Genomic DNA, 23,285 nt, shown 5'->3' with positions numbered 1-23,285 from the left:
ATTGAATTGATAAGACATGTTTATTGCATCCTTCCAGGGAATGTCCTGCTTTCTTAATTTAATATATTTTAAAGGAGATCAACCTTCTTTCCCATAATGAAATTCTAAAGGGTCTATCTTTGTTTCAGTTGACAAGAAACATGCAACTGCTTTCAGCGGGACATTTTTTAAATTTTAATTTAATTTGCATAGGTTCTTGTTTATGTCGTGGACAGATGAGATGAGAAAAACATGTCAGCCGTTCAGTCTGCAAAATATGAAAACTCGTCACTGATGAACTTTTCTAGAGGAAAAACGATCATCTACGCTGAACTTTTCTATAACAAGAGGCAGCAAGGAAAAGTCATCACAGGTGAACTTTTCTATACGAAAAGTCATCATAGATGAGCTTTTCTATAAGAAAAGTCATCACAGATGAACTTTTCAATAGGACAAATCATCACTGATGAACTTTTTAATAGGACAAGTCATCACTGATGAACTTTTTTATAGGAAAAGTCATCACTGATGAACTTTTCAATAGGACAACTCATCACTGATCAACTTTTCAATAGGACAAGTCATCACTGATGAATTTTCCATAGGAAAAGCCATCACTGATGAACTTTTCTAAACGAAAAGTCATCACAGATGAACTTTTCTTTACGAACAGTCACCACAGATGAACTTTCTTTATACGAAAAGTCATCACAGATGAACTTTTCTATACGAAAAGACATTACAGATGTATTTTTCTATACGAAAAGTCATCACAGATGAACTTTTCTATACGAAAAGTCATCACAGATGAACTTTTCTATACGAAAAGTCATCACAGATGAACTTTTCTATACGAAAAGTCATCACAGATGAACTTTTCTATACGAAAAGTCTTCACAGATGAACTTTTCTATACGAAAAGTCTTCACAGATGAACTTTTCTATACGAAAAGTCATCATAGATGAACTTTTCTATACGAAAAGTCATAACAGATGAACTTTTCTATACGAAAAGTCATCACTGATGAACTTTTCAGTAGGAAAAGTCATCACTGATGAATTTTCCATAGGAAAAGCCATCATTGATGAACTTTTCATTAGGAAAATTCATTACTTATGATCTTTTCTATAGGAAAAGTCATCACTGATGAACTTTTCAATAGGAAAAGTCATTACTGATGAACATTTCTATAGGAAAAGTCATCACTGATGAATTTTCCATAGGAAAAGCCATCACTGATGAGCTTTTCTATAGGAATAGTCATCACTGATGAATTTTTCAATAGGAAAAATCTTCACTTATGAACTTTTCTATACGAAAAGTCATCACTTATGAACTTTTCTATACGAAAAGTCATCACTGATGAACTTTTTTATAGGAAAAGTCATCACTGATGAAATTTTCTATAGGAAAAGTCATCATTGATGAACTTGTCTATAGGAAAAGTTATCACTGGTGAAATTTTATATAGGAAAAGTCATCACTGATGAACTTTTCTATAGGAAAAGTCATCACTAATGAACTTGTTGCGATTAACTTTTCCATAGCTAAAGTCATTTGAGATGAACGTTTCTATGCAAAAGTCATCAATGATGAACATTTATATAGGAAAAGCAATCACTGAAAAACTTTTCACTTCACATGAAATTTTCCATAGCAAAAGTCACTTCACATGAACTTTTCTTTAGGAAAAGTCATCAGTGATGAACTTTTCTATAGGAAAAGTCATCAGTGATGAACTTCTCTAAAGGAAAAGACATCAGTGATGAACTTCTCTATAGGAAAAGTCATCGCTGATGAAGTATTCTATATGAAAAGTCATTACTGATGAACTTTTCTATTGGAAAGTCAGCACTGATGAACTTTTCTATAGGAAAAATAATCATTGAAGAAATGTGATCACTGATCAACTTTTATTCAACAACATCTACTTTGTCCGACAACTATATGCGTTTTTAACATTATGGAACGAAAACTCCTTAACAAAATTTTCCTCCTTAGATTTCCAACATCTGATTGACTTCATTCATTATCCTTTAAGTAATCCTTACAAATTATATTATTTTTACTACATTACAAGAATGAAAAGAAAACTCCAGACTGATTGAATATCATAAGTCCAAAATAAATGCGTTCATTATCCCACAAAAGGAGGCAACAATAGGAAAACTCATTCGTCAATGGGAATTACAACTCAATTTTCCAACTAATCATATATTCATAATAACGAAAAATCATGAGGATGATTGTTACATTATTATGCTATACACATAGCAATAAGCATACAAAAACACCCATACACACGCCTTTTTCATATATACCAGGATAGCCATAGCCACATACTAGGAGTAACATTCAATTCAAAACTATTCAACAGCCAACATTGATCGATGACCCAAGATAATCAGATTTCCCTCAAATGCAAGTATTATTGTTCGCATTCTTCTTCTTCTTATAGTCCATAATTAAATATTTAAACAATAACAATTTTCTCAAGGCTCTTGTGTAGCGGGAATCACGTACTCTTTTATACGGTAGTCATTTTTACCTGTCACTACTTCTAGTCGCCAACAACAACAACCACAGAAAACCAATGCCAAGAAGCCAAACAAAGAGGATTTTCTTTAATAATTTTTAATCTTCGGCTTCCACGTATTCTTAATATTGACTTTTCAAACCAATGTTTTGGTTTGTAAGCATAAATATTGTAATATTTTGGGATGAAGACAACCGACCGACCAGCCAACCTGTAATGCAAAAACCCACATAGAGCCACAATTTGTGGGCCGAACTAGAAATGCGAAACGAAAAGAAAATTATGTAGGCAGGTCATTGGCCAGTCAGTCTTCTTCTTTGTCTTTTATTTTTATGCTGAAGGATCGCTATCAAAACCCACCAATAACGCCTTCAAAACTGTAGCAAACAATTGAATTGAAAAATTGCAAAAAGCAAAACCCACACTTGTTTGGATTTAACTGAATGTGGGTTGATATCCTGTAAATCTTCATAGGAGTTGCCTTGGGCATTTCAAAAGACAAACCACAAGTAATAATTAGTGGAATTTCCTTTAAAAGAAATAGAAAAGAACCTCGAAATACTTCAAAAGAAGTCAGCCAGTATTAGGATTAATGCGCTGCGCTTCGTCTGAAGAACATGACTAAGACATATAATTGATATATTTGTTACTTATTTAATAAGGGGATATTGAGTTTTTGGTATTTAAATCGCATGATTCTGGTTTTGATTAGACATTGAAATGAAAAGTAATTGCAACGCATTTGTGGGAATATCGTGGGAAAAACAGTGGAAACGAATTCTAAATTTTCATAACGTTGGTGCCGTGATCAACTTTTCGATGATAAAAGTGTTCAAATATTTGTATACTAAAATTTGTAATGAATGGATTTTCCATTTGAAAATACATGATCTACGAAGAACTCTACTATAAGAGATCTTCAGCAGTCATGTTTTTCATCAGTGATGACTTTTCCTATAGAAGAGTTCACCGTATATCATTTTTCCTACAGAAAATTGCATTTCTAATGACTTTTCCTTTAGAAAAGTTCATAGGTAATGTCTTCTTCCCATAGAAAAGTTATTCAGTGGTGACTTATTCTATTGAAAAGAAAGTTCATTAGTGATGCCTTTTCTCATAGTGATGTTTTTTCTCAAGTTCATCAGAATTGACTTTACCTACAGAAACGTTCATCGTGATGACCTTTCCTACTTAAAAGTTCATCAACGTTGACATTTCATATAGACATGTTCATCAACGAAGACTTTTCTTATAGAAAAGTTCATTAGTGATGACTTTTCCTATAGAAAAATTCATTAGTGATGACTTTTCCTATAGAAAAATTCATTAGTGATGACTTTTCCTATAGAAAAAAAAAAAAATATGAAAAATTTCCTACGGAAAAGTTCATCAGTGATGACTATCATATCATCTAGAAAAGTTCATCAGGGATGACTTTTCTTATAGAAGTGTTCATCGTAGATCAGTTTTCCTACAGAACACTTAATTGGTGATGACTTTTTCTTTAAAAGGTTCATCGGTGATGACTCTTCCTCTACATAAGTTCATCGGTGATGACTGTTCCTATGGAAACTTAATCAGCGATGACTTTTCCTATAGAAAAGATCATCAGTGATGACTTTTCCTATAGAAAAGTTTATCAGTGATGACTTTTCCTATAGAAAAGTTTATCAGTGATGACTTTTCCTATAGGAAAGTTCATCAGTGATGACTTTTCCGTGATGACTTTTCGTATAGAAAAGTTCATCAGTGATGACTTTTCGTATAGAAAAGTTCATCAGTGATGACTTTTCGTATAGAAAAGTTCATCAGTGATGACTTTTCGTATAGAAAAGTTCATCAGTGATGACTTTTCGTATAGAAAAGTTCATCAGTGATGACTTTTCGTATAGAAAAGTTCATCAGTGATGACTTTTCGTATAGAAAAGTTCATCAGTGATGACTTTTCGTATAGAAAAGTTCATCAGTGATGACTTTTCGTATAGAAAAGTTCATCAGTGATGACTTTTCGTATAGAAAAGTTCATCAGTGATGACTTTTCCTACAGAAAAGTTCATCAGTGATGATTATTCCTAAAGAAAGGTTCATCAGTGATGACTGTTTCTATAGAAAAGTTCATCAGTGATGATTATTCCTAAAGAAAAGTTCATCAGTGATGATTATTCCTAAAGAAAGGTTCATCAGTGATGACTGTTTCTATAGAAAAGTTCATCAGTGATGACTTTTCGTATAGAAAAGTTCATCAGTGATGACTTTTCGTATAGAAAAGTTCATCAGTGATGACTTTTCGTATAGAAAAGTTCATCAGTGATGACTTTTCCTACAGAAAAGTTCATCAGTGATGACTTTTCGTATAAAAAAGTTCATCAGTGAAGACTTTTCCTATAGAAAAGTTCATCAGCGATGACTTGTCCTAAAGAAAAGTTCATCATTGATGACTTTTCCTACAGAAAAGTTCATCATTGACGACTTTTCCTACAGAAAAGTTCATCAGTGATGACTTTTCCTATAGAAAAGTTCATCAGTGATGATTTTCCTACAGAAAAGTTCATCAGTGATTACTATTCCTATAGAAGAGTTCATCATTGATGATTTTTTCTATAGAAAAGTTCATCAGTGATGACTTTTTCTATAGAAGAGTTCATCAGTGATGGCTTTTCCTATAGAAAAGTTCATCAGTGATGGCTTTTCCTATAGAAAAGTTCATCAGTGATGATTTTTCCTATAGAAAAGTTAATCAGTGATGACTTTTCCTATAGAAAAGTTCACCAGTGATGACTTTTCGTACAGAAAAGTTTATCAGTGATGACTTTTCGTACAGAAAAGTTTATCAGTGATGACTTTTCCTATAGAAAATTTCAGCAGTGATGACTTTTTCTATAGAAAATTTCATCAGTGAAGACTTTTCCTATAGAAAAGTTCATCAGCGATGACTTGTCCTATAGAAAAGTTCATCATTGATGACTTTTCCTACAGAAAAGTTCATCATTGATGACTTTTCCTACAGAAAAGTTCATCAGTGATGACTTTTCCTATAGAAAAGTTCATCAGTGATTACTATTCCTATAGAAGAGTTCATCAGTGATTACTATTCCTATAGAAGAGTTCATCATTGATGACTTTTCTTATAGAAAAGTTCATCAGTGATGACTTTTCCTATAGAAAAGTTCATCAGTGATGACTTTTCCTATAGAAAAGTTCATCAGTGATGACTTTTCCTATAGAAAAGTTCATCAGGGCTGACTTTTCGTATAGAAATGTTCATCAGTGATGAATTTTCCTATCAAAAAGTTCATCAGTTGTGACTTTTTCTATAGAAAAATTCATAAATGATGACTTTTCCCATAGAAAAGTTCATCAGTGATGACTTTTCCTATAGAACAGTTCATCAGTGATGACTTTTCCTATAGAAAAGTTCATCAGTGATAACTTTTCCTATAAAAAAGTTCATCAGTAATGGCTGTTCATATAGAAAAGTTCATCAGTGATGACTTTTCCTATAGAAATGTCCGTCAGTGATGACTTTTCCTATAGAAAAGTCCGTCAGTGATAACTTTTACCATAGAAAACTTCATCAGTGATGATTTTTCCTATAGAAAAGTGATGACTTTTTCTATAGAAAAGTTCATCAGTGATGTCTTTTTTTATAGAAAAGTTCATGAGTGATGACATTTCCTATAGAAAAGTTCACCAGTGAAGACTTTTCCTATAGAAAAGTTCATCAGTGATGACTTTTGCTATAGAAAAGTTTATCAGTGATGAGTTTTCCTATGGAAAAGTTCATCAGTGATGAGTTTTCCCATAGAAAAATTCAGCAGTGATGAGTTTTCGTATAGAAAATGTCATCAGTGATGACATTTCCTATAAAAAAGTTCATCAGTGAAGACTTTTCCTATAGAAAAGTTCATCAGCGATGACTTGTCCTAAAGAAAAGTTCATCATTGATGACTTTTCCTACAGAAAAGTTCATCATTGATGACTTTTCCTACAGAAAAGTTCATCAGTGATGACTTTTCCTATAGAAAAGTTCATCAGTGATGATTTTCCTACAGAAAAGTTCATCAGTGATTACTATTCCTATAGAAGAGTTCATCATTGATGATTTTTTCTATAGAAAAGTTCATCAGTGATGACTTTTTCTATAGAAGAGTTCATCAGTGATGGCTTTTCCTATAGAAAAGTTCATCAGTGATGACTTTTCCTATAGAAAAGTTCATCAGTGATGACTTTTCCTATAGAAAAGTTCACCAGTGATGACTTTTCGTACAGAAAAGTTTATCAGTGATGACTTTTCCTATAGAAAATTTCAGCAGTGATGACTTTTTCTATAGAAAATTTCATCAGTGAAGACTTTTCCTATAGAAAAGTTCATCAGCGATGACTTGTCCTATAGAAAAGTTCATCATTGATTACTTTTCCTACAGAAAAGTTCATCATTGATGACTTTTCCTACAGAAAAGTTCATCATGACTTTTCCTATAGAAAAGTTCATCAGTGATGATTTTCCTACAGAAAAGTTCATCAGTGATTACTATTCCTATAGAAGAGTTCATCAGTGATTACTATTCCTATAGAAGAGTTCATCATTGATGACTTTTCTTATAGAAAAGTTCATCAGTGATGACTTTTCCTATAGAAAAGTTCATCAGTGATGACTTTTCCTATAGAAAAGTTCATCAGGGCTGACTTTTCGTATAGAAATGTTCATCAGTGATGAATTTTCCTATCAAAAAGTTCATCAGTTGTGACTTTTTCTATAGAAAAATTCATAAATGATGACTTTTCCCATAGAAAAGTTCATCAGTGATGACTTTTCCTATAGAACAGTTCATCACTGATGACTTTTCCTATAGAAAAGTCCGTCAGTGATAACTTTTACCATAGAAAAGTTCATCAGTGATGATTTTTCCTATAGAAAAGTTCATCAGTGACGACTTAGAAAAGTTCATCAGTGATGTCTTTTTTTATAGAAAAGTTCATGAGTGATGACATTTCCTATAGAAAAGTTCACCAGTGAAGACTTTTCCTATAGAAAAGTTCATCAGTGATGACTTTTCCTATAGAAATGTCCGTCAGTGATGACTTTTCCTATAGAAAAGTCCGTCAGTGATAACTTTTACCATAGAAAAGTTCATCAGTGATGATTTTTCCTATAGAAAAGTTCATCAGTGACGACTTAGAAAAGTTCATCAGTGATGTCTTTTTTTATAGAAAAGTTCATGAGTGATGACATTTCCTATAGAAAAGTTCACCAGTGAAGACTTTTCCTATAGAAAAGTTCATCAGTGATGACTTTTCCTATAGAAAAGTTCATCAGTGATGACTTTTCCTATAGAAGAGTTCATCAGTGATGAATTTTCCTATAGAAAAGTTCATCAGTGATGATTTTTCCTATAGAAAAGATTTTCAGTGATGACTTTTCGTATGGAAAGGAATAGTCATCAGGATACACTTTGCTATAGGAAAGTCACTGGGATTAACTTTTTTACGGAAAAGTTATCTTCTATGAACTTTTCTATGGGAAAATTCATTAATGAAAAACTTTCCTCTAAGAAAACTTATCCATAATGCAATTTTCTTTAGCATATCTCATTAATGATGAACTAAATATGTGTCCCATTCCAAATAGTAAATACAGTATTTACTTCTGATTATGTGGAGGATCCCATAGATAACTTTAAAGTAATTTGAAACTAGGACAGGTTGTTGGTTTAAGATATTCAAACTCGGTCGGTTATTTGAACTTGTAATTTTTTGTTGTAAATTTAAAGCAAATCTAAATTATTGTCTCAGCAAATACTAATAAATAAAACGAACAATAGATTGTAATAAAAAACGAACGTCCCCAAAATCCATGATATCCTCCAGATCAGATAGCAGCTAGTTCCCATTGTACATGTATTTTCCAATGTTCTTTGATATTCAGTTATGTGTATTTTTGAAGGTAGATACTACTACGTTCTAAAATTCAGAGATATTTTTATTAGTTGGACAAACATTCAGCCTCGTATATATAGCGGCATATATTATATCCGTTTTTTTTTTCTTAATGTATGTATGAATGAATGTTTGTACATTCTCGTAAGAATGTACGTATGTGTGTATGTAGTCGGCCGTATTATTCATTGGATATTTTATTCTTTTATTTTCGAGATATTTGAAGTTTAACTGATAACAAACTAAACTAACAACGATTGCCGTGCAATACAAAATAAGAATAAAAAACAACCCATAGAGGGGAACCATGCGGCATCGGCCTACAACAACAGCAAAAGTTATTCCCGGCAAACAGAAGAAAAAAATGCAAACAAACCTTAGATTTCTTTTACTGTCCAAAACTGAGTTTTTGTTTCGAAATCTCGAACCTTTTGTGGAGGAAATGGAATACGTGATGTGTTTTTCATAAAGCGTTAGCGTAACTCGAGAAGAAAAAGAACAAGAACTCGAGCCAATCTAAACGTATTTTTTTTATTAAAACACAAATATGACAATGTTGCATTTTCCCAGAAGCAGTGTTTCCTTCACAAATTTGGGGAAGGCGAGACATTTGGAATAAAAGGCAACATTTTAGAATCTAAGTTCGACAATTTGTAATAAAGTTTTAAAAAACTTTTCATTTCACATAATATGGAAAAATGTAATAAAAATGTTTATGCTAGGCCACTTAAAAGAGCTGTAATAGGCTTTTGTTTCCAAACAAAAGTGCAGCCTTTTGTCGCAGCTTCACTGAAATAAACTGTAAATGCTTTAATTTCGGGATAATTATGTGAGGGAGTTGGTTGGTTCATTGTTTTTTTGTCTGTTTGTCAACTATTCAAATGAGGGAGGAAGCATGGAGGGGAGGAGTGTGAAGACGCGGGCTCTTTATAAGAATTCAATGGGTTCTTTATTTTGTTTGTCTTTTGTGAATTAAATATTGTTACAACAATTCAATTGTAAATGTATTACAACAACCATGCCGACTAAGATACAATTTAATTTTGAAAGGCGGCACAATGGGAGAATTTTTAATGTTTTCATTACACATTCGTGTTATCTCTTAGTATGGGGCTATACAGAGCAAAATTGTTTGGGAAATAATTGCACGATTCTTTTCAAATGATTCACAGATGAACTTTTCTATAACAAAAGTCATCACTGATGAACTTTTCTATAAAAAAATCATCACTGATGAACTTTTCTATAAGAAAAGTCTTCACTGATGAACTTTTCTCTAAGAAAATTTATCACTGATGAACTTTTCTATAAGAAATGTCATCACTGATGAACTTTTCTATAAGAAAATTCATCACTGATGAACTTTTCTATAAGAAAAGTCATCACTGATGAACTTTTCTCTAAGAAAATTCATCACTGATGAACTTTTCTCTAAGAAAATTCATCACTGATGAACTTTTCTCTAAGAAAATTCATCACTGATGATCTTTTCTATAAGAAAATTCATCACTGATGAACTTTCCTATAAGAAAAGTCATCACTGATGAGCTTTTCTATAAGAAAAGTCATCGCTGATGAACTTTTCTATAAGAAACGTCATCACTGATGAACATTTCTATAAGAAAAGTCATCACTGATGAACTTTTCTATAAGAAAGGTCACCACTGATGAACTTTTCTATAAGAAAGGTCATCACTGATGAACTTTTCTATAAGAAAGGTCATCACTGATGAACTTTTCTATAAGAAAAGTCATCACTGATGAACTTTTCTATAATAAAGGTCATCACTGATGAACTTTTCTATAAGAAAATTCATCACTGATGAACTTTTCTATAAGAAAATTCATCACTGATGAACTTTTCTATAAGAAAATTCATCACTGATGAACTTTGCTATAAGAAAATTCATCACTGATGAACTTTTCTATAAGAAAACTCATTAGTGATGAACATTTCTATAAGAAAAGTCATCACTGATGAACTTTTCTATAAGAAAGGTCATCACTGATGAACTTTTCGATAAGAAAGGTCTTCACTGATGAACTTTTCTATAGGAAAAGTCATCACTGATGAACTTTTCTATAAGAAAGGTCACCACTGATGAACTTTTCTCTAAGAAAATTCATCACTGATGAACTTTTCTATAAGAAAATTAATCACTGATGAACTTTTCTATAAGAAAATTAATCACTGATGAACTTTCCTATAAGAAAAGTCATCACTGATGAGCTTTTCTATAAGAAAAGTCATCACTGATGAACTTTTATCTAAGAAAATTCATCACTGATGAACTTTCCTATAAGAAAAGTCATCACTGATGAGCTTTTCTATAAGAAAAGTCATCGCTGATGAACTTTTCTATAAGAAACGTCATCACTGATGAACATTTCTATAAGAAAAGTCATCACTGATAAATTTATCTATAAGAAAGGTCATCACTGATGAACTTTTCTATAAGAAAGGTCATCACTGATGAACTTTTCTATAAGAAAAGTCATCACTGATGAACTTTTCTATAAGAAAAGTCATCACTGATGAACTTTTCTATAAGAAAAGTCATCACTGATGAACTTTTCTATAAGAAAAGTCATCACTGATGAACTTTTCTATAAGAAAAGTCATCACTGATGAATTTTTCTATAAGAAAAGTCATCACTGATGAACTTTTCTATAAGAAAAGTCATCACTGATGAACTTTTCTATAAGAAAAGTCATCACTGATGAACTTTTCTATAAGAAAAGTTATCACTGATGAACTTTTCTATAAGAAAAGTCATCACTGATGAACTTTTCTATAAGAAAAGTCATCACTGATGAACTTTTCTATAAGAAAAGTCATCACTGATGAACTTTTCTATAAGAAAAGTCATCACTGATGAACTTTTCTATAAGAAAAGTCAACACTGATGAACTTTTCTATAAGAAAAGTTATCACTGATGAACTTATCTATAAGAAATGTCATCACTTTTCTATAAGAAAATTCATCACTGATTAACTTTTCTATAAGAAAATTCATCACTGATTAACTTTTCTATAAGAAAAGTCATCACTGATGAACTTTTCTATAAGAAAAGTTATCACTGATGAACTTATCTATAAGAAATGTCATCACTGATAAACTTTTCTTTAAGAAAGGTCTTCACTGATGAACTTCTCTGTAAGAAAAGTCATCACTGATGAACTTTTCTATAAGAAAAGTAATCTCTGATGAACTTTTTTATAAGAAAAGTCATCACTGATGAATTTTTCTATAAGAAAAGTAATCTCTGATGAACTTTTCTATAAGAAAAGTCATCACTGATGAACTTTTCTATAAGAAAAGTCATCACTGATGAACTTTTCTATAAGAAAAGTCATCACTGATGAACATTCCTATAGGAAAAGTCATCACTGATGAACTTTCCTATAGGAAAAGTCATCACTGATGAACTTTTCTATAAGAAAGGTCATCACTGATGAACTTTTCTATAAGAAAGGTCATCACTGATGAACTTTTCTGTAAGAAAGGTCATCACTGATAAGCTTTTCTATAAGAAAATTCATCACTGATAAACTTTTCTATAAGAAAAGTCATCACTGATGAACTTTTCTATAGGAAAATTCATCACTGATAAACTTTTCTATAAGAAAATTCATCACTGATAAACTTTTCTATAAGAAAATTCATCACTGATGAACTTTTCTATAGGAAAAGTCATCACTGATGAACTTTTCTATAGGAAAAGTCATCACTGATGAACTTTTCTATAGGAAAAGTCATCACTGATGAACTTTTCTATAGGAAGAGTCATCACTGATGAACTTTTCTATAGGAAAAGTCATCACTGATGAACTTTTCTATAGGAAAAGTCATCACTCATGAACTTTTCTATAGGAAAAGTCATCACTGATGAACTTTTCTATAGGAAAAGTCATCACTGATGTACTTTTCTATAAGAAAAGTTATCACTGCTCAACTTTTCTATAAGAAAAGTCATCAATGACGAACGTTTCTATAAGAAAAGTCATCACTGGTGAACTTTTCTATAAGAAAAGTCATCAATGACGAACGTTTCTATAAGAAAAGTCATCACTGGTGAACTTTTCTATAAGAGAAGTCATCGCAGATAAAATTTTGTATAGAACAAATCATCGCTGATGAAATTTCCTATAGAAAAAATCATAGCAGATGAAACTTTCTATAGAAAAAGCCATCACTTGTAAACTTTTACATAGGAAAAAACATCAATGATGAACTTACCTATAGGAGAAGTTATCACTGATGAACTTATCTATAGGAAAACTCTCCACTGATGAACTTTTCGAAAGGTAAGTCCATCACTGATGAATTTTTCTATAGGAAACGTCATCACTTATGATTTTTTATAGAAAAGGTAATCATTGCAGAATTTTTCTATAGGAAAAGACAAAACCGAAGAAGTCTTCTACAGGAAGAATCATTTCTTAATAACTTTTCTATAGAAACATAGTCACTGATGAACTTGCTCTAAAATGTTTAAAACTATCCAAGAAATGTCATAAAACTGCACTTTTGCGAAAATGTTTGTAATTTTGTGTGGGATGTATCCGAAGGAGTCTAACTTAGAAATGTATTTAAGTTAGGGAGAAATATTACGCTGTACCCACGAAAGAGCATTAAAGAGGTCCACAAAGAGTACCTTCAAAAACAATTTCCAAGCGATGCTCGAATATCTCTTAAACTACAGTTATGTGCAAAGTTTCGATCCAATGTGATATATGCAATTCACAAGTTATTGTGCTCTTGAGCTATTTTAGTTGGTCCCGTCAGCGTTTTTTAGAGCATTTGTGTCATTAACTCATGTTACGTGGCATGAAAATTGCGAAGAAGTGAACAGATAAAGTCCGAATCTGATCTGTGTCTGATACAAATATTACCATATGCAAATAATGCTCCAAATCGGTTACTTCCTTTGAGAGTTAAAATGTTATTTTAGAGAACTTTTTAATTTTTTATGGGAAATGGATACTTAAACGACATCTTCGAAATTAATCTAAGTTTGGAAAAAATATTACAAAGCTCATTGTTTGAACCAAATCGGTTAATACATTCGAGAGAGAGTTACCGTACATACCAGGGAGGCAGACGACGGACAAGGCTAAATGGACTCCAAATTGTCTGTAACGGATTTCGTCCAAGCATACTTGTGATTTAAAATCATTATTTCGATAAGGCACATTTTTTATGAAATCATATATCGTCTTTATATGAGCATTTGAGCTCGGTTTAATACAAGTAACGCCATCTAGCGGCAGTATAACTACCCTCGTCTACCTGTTTAACGAAGATAGTTGTAGAGTAACCCACCCAAACTAACATTAGTGACAAACAAATGGAAATAAGAAATCTATGAGAGATAAATTTGTTGTCTAAAAGAAATTAAAATTTAAGCCCTTTTTAGATAGACCTTTCAGATTCTTAATGAAATAAATTATACTGTAAAATAAATACATATCAGGTTCCTCTAAATACTTTTTGTAAAAATCCCCCAATGAATTCAGTTCTCCCACTGTGCTATGTAATGATGCTTTCACCCTCACCCTCATTTGCTATCTCCCACTATTATGTTGTATTCGATAAGACTTTGTATTCCCTTTGGAAAAATGTAAATTTTTTAGTTCTTTTTCTCTACAATTTTAATAGTTTTTTTATTAATAAAATGGCACAACAAACATGAATACATTCATACATATCTGGTAAGAAAGATTCTATGGAATCTTATGAGTTTGATGCTGACCTTTGGCAAAAGGCAATTGATTTTTGTATGGTTGGTTGGTGGGATGGGATGGTTGTCGGTGGCGGCTACTATTGTCATGGGTTTCCGTTGTCGTCGTCGTTGTCTGTTCATTAATTATTTTCTCTTTTTTATCAACATAAAATTGAATTGTGGACGTGGTGGTGGCCGTTGTCAAGAATTGTTCCACTTTCACAGATTCTAAAAGAAAACTAGGGGAGACCCCCATCAAGCACATTTCTCTTGATTTGCATTGATCAGTTGTGATATCGTCAATGTCGTGGCCGTGGATCGTCGTCGTTTGTTTGTTTTGACATTTATGCTTGCTTTCAAATGAAATTTATCAAAATAAATTAAATAAGAAAGCAATCTATGCCAAATAAAAATTAATTTTCGTTTTTAATTTTTTATGGCGAAATTTGTGTTTTTATTATTTTCCTCAGTGTTCCTGGTCACAAAGAAGTAAGGTGTTTCTTGAGCAACAGTTCATGCTGTAATGAGGATTTGTTGAAAAAGAAAATTTTCAATTTCCTACGATTTTCCATTCCACCAGAAGAGAGCTGAGTATGAAGAGATTTTTCTTTTATCTTTGTGGTCTTCTTTTTGTGTCCAGATTTCCTTTTTATTTTTTGGCGCAATTTTGTCCTTCTCTCACTCTCCTTGCTGCTGCTTTTCTTAAATGGGCTCTAAATTCCTTCATATATCGATCCTTTCACACTTCTTTAACTAAGATTTGTCCTGGGTATTGTTGCTGTTGTTGTTGTTGCCAAATGAAATGTTGTTGCTGCAATTTAACTCGTGTTGTTGCACTTGGTTGTTGTGAAAATAGTGTTGTTGTGGTAGTGATAGTAGTTGGTAGCCTAGAGTGATTTTACACACCCCTCCTGTGCGCCGTTCGTCCGTCGTTGTTCCTCTTCCTTGACTGTGTGTCTGGTGGTTTATTTGTGTGTGTCCCTAAAAAAATCGTATGTGGTTTTTGTTGTTGTTCCGTGCCTTGATTTCCAACTGATTTTGCGCGCGTTAAATTCTTTTCTTGGTCCTGTTATGAGTATTCTTCTTTATGTTGCCCAGTGCATGCATACACAGGCGAGTGTGTGTGGCTGTATTGTCCTTTCTGCTTGTTTCTTGTGCATGTCCTCGTGTCATCCATCCATCTACCCAGTAAGGCACACTTTAAATCTCTTGTCTCTTGGCGTAGTAGTAGTTAGTGTTGTTGTTGTTGTTGCTGCTGTTGGTTTTTGTTGGGTTCTGATTGCAGTGTTATTGTTTTTGTTTTCGTGATGTCTTGAACAGTTAGTCCTTGTACAAATCATGCCACGAGTGTTATGTTGTTGTTGGCTACTGCCACTGATTCCCTTTCCCAATCAGCTGATTCAAGGTTGTCCTTTTTGTTATTGTTTTTTTTTTCTTCTTTTGGTTTGTTCATCTCTCATCTGTGAATTTTATCTGTAACAAGGAGAAGATATCTACTCATTATGTTGTTGGTTCTTCTCCTTATTGCTATGATGACTTGTTATTTAAGGTTTCTTGTTTTAACTATCTTTTGTTTAGTTTTATTCTCTTTTACTTGTATCTTTACGTGTTTATATTCTTTTTTGGTTTTATCTTGTGTTAATTTCTCCTATTTTTTCGGGCCATCTCCTACGATTCTGATAAGTATTTGTTACTTTACCATGTTATTCTGATAGTTTCTTACTTTTTCTGTTTACATAAGTGGCCTTTTGAGGGATAAGAATATCTATTATTACCATCCCCCCCCCCCCCTCCTTCTTTTTTCATTTTCTTTACAAATTTATCTTAATTTCGTATCACATTATTTATTATAATTTGGTTATTTTCTAGTTCAAAGTTTCTTAACTTGGACAAGTGAAGATCACCAGCTTTTTCTTGTTTCTTGTCTCTCCCTTTTCCTTTAACTTTGTTTAAAGCTCTGTTCCAGAACTAAAAAGTTTTTACAATTTTTACCACTTTTACACATTTTGCGTTCCCGTACACAAAATTTATATGAAAATCGTTTACGACTTTTACAAGTTTTACGACTTTTACCACTTTATAAAGTACGGGAACAGGCCATAAATTAATTATAACCCCTCTTTTAAAGGTTATATTACATTTAGACTATGGTGGTTTTAGCGAATCCTGTCGATTTAAGTGGTCATTTTCATACCAATTATGTCAAATAAATCGAGATAATGCACTTAATCTTCGTATATGTCAATATACTAAAAGACGGTTTATATTCCGTTTACATATAACCGGGTTTCAAATGTCATTTCCATTGCTTATATGTCAAATAAATCCTCATAAAGAAGGTTGACCCGGCAAAAACCTATAATATAAATGGACTATTAATTTCTGTTTCAATAAATTTTCTTTTACAAGACCCTATTTACATTAGGAAATTTTCCTTGCGACAATTTTCCCGTTCCCTTTTAAACTTGCCTCCTACTTTCCTACTTCCTAGTGTCAATTACGAAAATTCAATTTCCGTTCTCCTAACCTCTCTTTTCTACAAACAAAAACTTGCCGCAAATAAACTTGCCTAATCTAACTCTGAAAATTGGCCACAATTTCGCGCCCAAACAATGCCCCAACATTCAGACATTGGGGTTAACAGATTATATGTAAACTTGAATTCTATATTAGCATTACTTTTGGCCTTTTATCTGGCCCAATGTTAATGTAAATCCCCCCTTCAGCTTCCATAAAATCATTTGATTTTTTAACCCAGATAAGGCCACTGGTCGTTTAAACGCCACAGAAAATGTTTGCAAAAATTGACGTAAAATTTGGGTTTTTTCGAATATTTTTGTGGGGATTTTTGCGTTCTGTTATAGTATTGTCTGTTATCTATCATTTCACGTTTATAAAGCTTCATTTGACCTATGCATTTCCACGCAATTGGCCTAAAACCCAAGCTATTCAAAAAAAATCGACTTTTTTGTAATTTTCGACTTTTGATGAAAAATTTAAATATGCGATAAAAATTTAATCAAAAATTTTAGAATCATATAAAGTCAGGGATTTATTAGGAATATAGTAAGAGTATTTTCTCAATCAAAAACCAAGGGATTGTCATGTAAGTATACCCCTATATTATCCTCCAAAAATTTTTGCACGTTTAAAAGAAGGCCGGATTGCAGGAAAACTATACGTTTTAGAGAAAAAAGTTATTTTATAAAAAATGCTTAAAAAGACTCAAAAATATATTTTTCATAAGCACTTAAGTTTTCTCGCAAACAATTTCTGGGCGCTAAGTGGGTTAATTTCCTTCAGCTTTAATGAATTCTTACTTTCTCTCTTTTTTAAGTTAAAACCTCTCCTTTTGATAAATTAAATTTCTCTCCAAACTCCAAAAAATTAGGTTATTGCAGAAAAATCATCGGCTTTCCCGGTTTTTTTGTCACTTCTCTTCCCTAGTAGAAAAAATGTGCTTTAAACTCTGATTCTTTATTCGGATATAAACGATCATACAATAAATGTATAAAAGTGCATAATCTTAATATTTATTATTAGCCCTGTTCCTTTTACGTGCAAACTTTCCTTTTGAAACATTCAATTTCAAGAAAATTTATCTTATAATCCTAAAAGATGACAGAAATGTCTCTCCAAATTCAAGTGAGGTTATTACCAAAAAATTTCTCGACTTTTCCCACTCTTTTATAAGTTTTTTTATCACTCCTCTGAAACTCTGTATTGGCAAATTCTCTATCAGGATATAAACAATCACAAAATAAATTTATAAATGAATAATTCTAACGTGTAATATTACCTCAGTTATTTTATGTGCAAGAAATTTCATGTTTTACCACTTTTTACCCGAAAAGCGTTCCTTATTTAGTGAAAAGTAAAGGAACAGACCAATAACGAAAGCTCTCTATTTCTGGTAGCCAAAATCATATTTCTTTATTCCACTTTCATGTCCAATGTTGGATGTTTTTCAGTCACTTTTTTAGGTCACTCTTCCCCTTTTTCCCTCTATTTTACCTTGTGTGATGGTTTGCGGAAATTTGTATTTATTGTTTCTTAGTCCTGGTCCACACTAGCATGAATTTCATTAAAAAATTTCATGAAATGAAACGAATTCCCCACTACAGCAATTTTATGATTTTACTCTACTATGGACGTCAATCTAGAGACGCATAATTTCATATCAAAATTTCAGTGAAATTACTGTAGTGTGGCCCGGGACTTATGAAGTGTCCCAAGTGTGCAATTTTTCGAACTTTGCCTTTTTGTATCTGCTTAAAACTTCCTGGTTTGTTACACTGCCAGTCCGACAAACATACTTACACTTGGTTTAGACTAAGTGCATTATCTCGACTTATTTGGCATACATACATACATACATACATACATATGTATATTGTATTAAAATGACAACTTAAATACACTGGATTTGCTATACCAAACATAGTCTAAAAGGGGTATTAATTATACAATATTCTATGCTAATTTCTTTATATAATTAAGAGAGGAAGAACACGCTGATTTGACACTTTGTCTCATTGACACTGCATAAACAAATGTATTGACAACCAAAATTATGTATTGCTCTTGATATTCAGATTGTGTATGAAAAAAATTAAAAAAATAAAAAGTCGCACAAGAAATCCACAACTATTGAACGGGATATGAGCTCCATTGAAAAATGGATACAAATACATTCTGAGTTTTCGTACATTCACAACGTATCCATTTGCATTTATCTTTGTAAAAATGTTTTTACAATGACCTCTGCAACTACATAATTTTGAAGAAAATTTTTTCTTAATACCCAGGGCTTTTGTAAACGATTTGTTGTGCCATTAGAGCACACAAAATATTAAAAATGTGACTAATAGTATGTTTACCTTAGAGCTTTTTGCCGATTTAACCTATTTTATGAAAATATTGTAGGTATTAATCGAATTGACAAGTTAAATCTATTTGATTTACTAAAAATGTAAACGTTCTTAATAGCGATACGTTATATGACATTAAATGTCATAGGTACATACAATCTGTCACATTTTCTTATATTCGATATAACACATAGAGCATGCACTTAGTAATTGCAGTAATTCTTCATATCTTCCAACAACCAAAAAGTTCTTTTATTAAAATTCTTTAAACATTTTCAAAACATAATTTTGCTGCACTATACACATACTCTTATCATCATTTTTTTCGCGCTTTTTGTGGCATAGTTAGTTAGGCCTTTGCTTGTATAATCACAAAATTCGTACATAGAATCCAAATTCTCCGGATCCGAATGTAGTATATAGTACTCAAGTATGTATCGTATTTACTAAATACCACTCACTATATAGTAGCGTAACAATAACAACAACACCTAGGAGGAGAAGAGGAGACCCCCATCAGAGGAATACTGGGTGTATGTGTGGATCTTGTACTTGTTCACACAAACTTGTTTTAGTTAAAAGTATTCTTTTTTTCTTTCTGTATTATCCAAACCACCTCCCCATTGATAATGTCTTGACGTCGTTTTATTGTAGACGACGGACAGACAGACGAACGCACGGACTGTGTGTGCTGTGCTTTTGAAAAGCAAATCCTTTGTGCTGTTGTTCTATAAAGTTTGCCGCTTTTTTATTTTCATTATTCTGCTGCCACATACTCTTGCAAAATAAGAAGCGCGCAAAAATTCCTTCTCTTTCTCTGTATTGTTTTTGTTTTTTTTTTCTTCTTTTTCTGCAGAGCGCCGAGATTTCCTTCAAAGATTTGTATAGGATGCCCCTGAGCTTTATGTTAATATGGGGGGTACAAAGACGAAGACTGTGTGATGAGAGAGTAATCAAGAATGAGCTCCATCCATCCATTGTGTTGAGTTGCAGAAGAATTTCTTTGTTTTGCGCCCAGACTAAGGCAAAAGCAGAAAACCACCAACAATGAGCTCTGCAAAACAAAAAGCGCAACACAACAAAAAAAAACAGCCCACCATGCCAGCAGCAGCAGCAACGACAGCATTGCTGCGGCTAATAACAACAAATAATACTCAAAGTTTTTTTGGATGGAGGACACCACTTAAGCAGACCAACAATATATTTTTCTCAAGAAATTCCAAACTTGCCGGTTACCTGAGTGCTGGGCTCTGCTGCTTGTTGCTCCACCAACATCATCATCATTGTCGGCAAAATTTTTGCTTGCTGCTCCCCCAACTCGGTTCATTGATTCGTGATTTGTTGTTCATATTTCGTGTGTGGGGAGCTAAAGTTCTCCCCAATTTGCAACTGTGTGTGAGAGAACAGGCTTCTCGTTTGCCGGTATAAAAAGCTTGCGCGCCAAAAATTGTTTGGCATTCCAAAAGCCGCAGCCTCCAAGTGATCAACAAAATCAAGGCTTCTTCTGCAAGTTGGGGATATAACTACTCAAGGAATAGTGTGTAGGATAGATATTTTGGTATACATGGAAGATAAATTCTAACTACAATTCTGGCTACCCAATGGGGGCTCCCCCTTGGATCAGCATTTACCCAGAATTTGTTTCCCCTTTTGAAGTGATTTTAAAACTGAGATTTTTTTACTTTCCACATACTGTATGGCCTCTTCTTCTCCTTTCCCTGGCAAGCTTAAAACCCATTACACTTGTTTCCCAGATTGATACTGTGTCTGTCCTGTCTTTTGTTTGCTGGATTTGTTGTTGTTCATATAGGCGCAAACAAAAACAAAAATCATATGGTTTTGTTGTTACATTCATGTTTCTTGTACTTCTTCTTCGTCTCAATATTTCTCATTGCGCCTTGGAGCAAGAAAAAATTCCTTAAGTTTTTCCATCTATCTGACAGGAGCGGTGGCGAGGCACCAATACTACTTGCCTTAGCCTTCTTCTCTGTATTCCCTTTACTTTACCATCCAACTCAGTTTTTGTTGTTTTTTGTTTTTTTCTACCACAAAAAAACGAAAGAATTTTGCTGTCTGTCCACCAAAATCCTTAGAACAGAATGCGCCCTTTCTTTTTCTTTCCCATTGCATTGTTGGTTTGTTTTTACTTTGACATCGTCAGTATTGTTGTTTTTGTTTATTGAGCCTTTTAGTGCTGTTTTACATTTAAGCGACTTGTCTTACGATTTTTTGTCTCCTCTTTGTGGTGGTTATTCTTGTTAGGCAGAGTTGCAAAACATAGTAAGAGAAATTGAAACAAAATTTAGTTTTGCAATGAATTTTGTGCATAAAAAATCATTTAAAGCATAAAATGATTAATTGTTATAAGCATTTTAAAATTTGTATAACATATTTTTATAAAATACCTTCTTTTTACATTAAGTATTTTTAACAAAATGTACACTTGGTACCATGTTACAAAAAAATGCAACCCTGTGTGTGAAATTTACGAAGATGAGCAAAGAGGAGACAAAAAATCGTAAGACAAGTCGCTTAAATGTAAAACAGCACTTACTCTCTCATCTGATATTGTTGTGAGAAGACAACACAGCTGATTGCCACTACACAGGGCTCTGTGACAGAGCAATTTGTTGTTGCAGCGCTGCTAATGTCAAACGAGAGCGCCCCTTACACCGAGTGTGTGTGACGTTGTGTATGCAATGGTGGTGGGTTTAGCGATTGTTGAGCAGGAGCAGAGGTTTTGCATTGCATTGCCGGCGTTGACGTCGTGTATATAAACCGTCGTAGTCTCAGCAAAGTCAGTCATTCGAGTTTGTCTCCTCTTCAGCAACGTTTAGCAGCAGTAAAGCAGCATTAGCTCTGAATTACTACTGCATTCCAAAAAAAAATATAACACAAAAACTATTTGGATTAAACAAACACACAAAATTATTAAAACAAATTATGCTCCTAAGGATTTGATAAATATCAAACCAAAAAAAAACAAAACTTGCAATATGAACTATTCTTAACACTCCGCCACACCACCAAGAGACTTCACACTCCTCTTAACAAAAAAATCTGAAAAATTGTGCATTATAAACATTATTAAGAAACAAAAACAACAATCAAGTGAAAATTGTGTTTTAACAATTTAACAAAAAACCAAAACATTTTCATCAACACACATTAAAATTACACACACACAATCACACAATGTTGTGGGAATCAATCATTGAAGAATCCGGAGATATTGCCATGGATTACCAAAGGTAAATATCAATCACAAAACAACAACAGAAACTGTTTTATTTTGCAAAACTGTGGATTACTGCAAAATTTAACAAAACTACGCCTCTGTTTCCAAGCAAAAATATTTCCAAACTTTAACTGAGATTTGCTCAGTCAACCTTCAAATGAAAGCAAAAGTTTTCGTTTTTATGCAATAGCCAAAAGCTCTCTCTCCAATTTGGAGCTTTACTCATGGTCATGTTATGTTGTGGGGTTGAGTGAATTGCCTGGCTGGCCCCACATTCATTCATAAAAAATCCATCAAAACAACAAAAAAGTATGTTAGCCAGCTCTGTTCTCGACCTGACCCAATAATTGTTGGCCATAACACCAATTTCTTGGCAATGTCGAACATCTGCCCATTATTTTATGCTTTGTTGCACTCCACAAAAGTTCTTTCAGTTTTTGGTGGTGCACTAAAAAACAGAAAAAGAATGATGAGTGGTGACTGACTTCACGGCAAATATTTTGTTTACATTTTTTCTGGCTCTTCTTGCTTGGCCTCAATGTGATGTGTTAAACATCTGCACCGTTGGTTTTCTAAAAACCCCTCAGTATTTCTAATTTACAAAAATTCCAATTCCTCTTCCCTCATTGAAATGGGACAGCCGCCGCACATGGTGTGTAAAACGCCAACAAAACACCAGCAGCAGCAGCAAACATTGAAACAAACAACAAAATGTACTACAACCCTCGAGTTTAATGAACCCTCCTCTGAGTTAGTCCTCTTCCTCTACAGGAGAGTACACAACAAATTTTGTAGTCAACTTACAGTTCAGTTGCATTTCTACCCTCAACATGATCGTACAGTTTTTCGTTTTACTTGCCGATTGTAAAGGCAACAATCATCGTTGTCGCCTTCCTTTGGAAATTTGCCTCATGTACATGTCACCATATTTTAAATATTACAAAATATTTTTTATGAAATATTTTACTAATTTATTTTATTTTTTTCTATTTTTT

At 32.9% G+C, this 23,285-nt stretch overlaps 1 protein-coding gene across 2 annotated transcripts in view; it reads left to right on the top strand.

Annotated features, from left to right (window-relative positions):
* stg (string) overlaps positions 1-23,285 on the top strand; it is a 792,650-nt gene that overhangs the window by 766,449 nt on the left and 2,916 nt on the right. Inside the window, exon 1 of one of the 2 annotated variants that reach the window (XM_073962520.1) lies at positions 21,853-22,303. The exons of the other annotated variant lie outside the window; for it this stretch is intronic. Coding sequence (XP_073818621.1) covers positions 22,248-22,303 — 56 coding nt within the window. The 5' untranslated portion in view covers positions 21,853-22,247. Of the gene's footprint in view, positions 1-21,852; positions 22,304-23,285 lie in introns of those variants that run through there. 2 annotated transcript variants of the gene reach the window in all.

This window comes from Musca autumnalis, unplaced genomic scaffold, assembly GCF_047663935.1.
Source record: "Musca autumnalis isolate F117 unplaced genomic scaffold, ASM4766393v1 scaffold_1, whole genome shotgun sequence".
Lineage (NCBI taxonomy): Eukaryota > Metazoa > Arthropoda > Insecta > Diptera > Muscidae > Musca > Musca autumnalis.
This window is presented reverse-complemented; position numbering and strand designations above follow the sequence as displayed.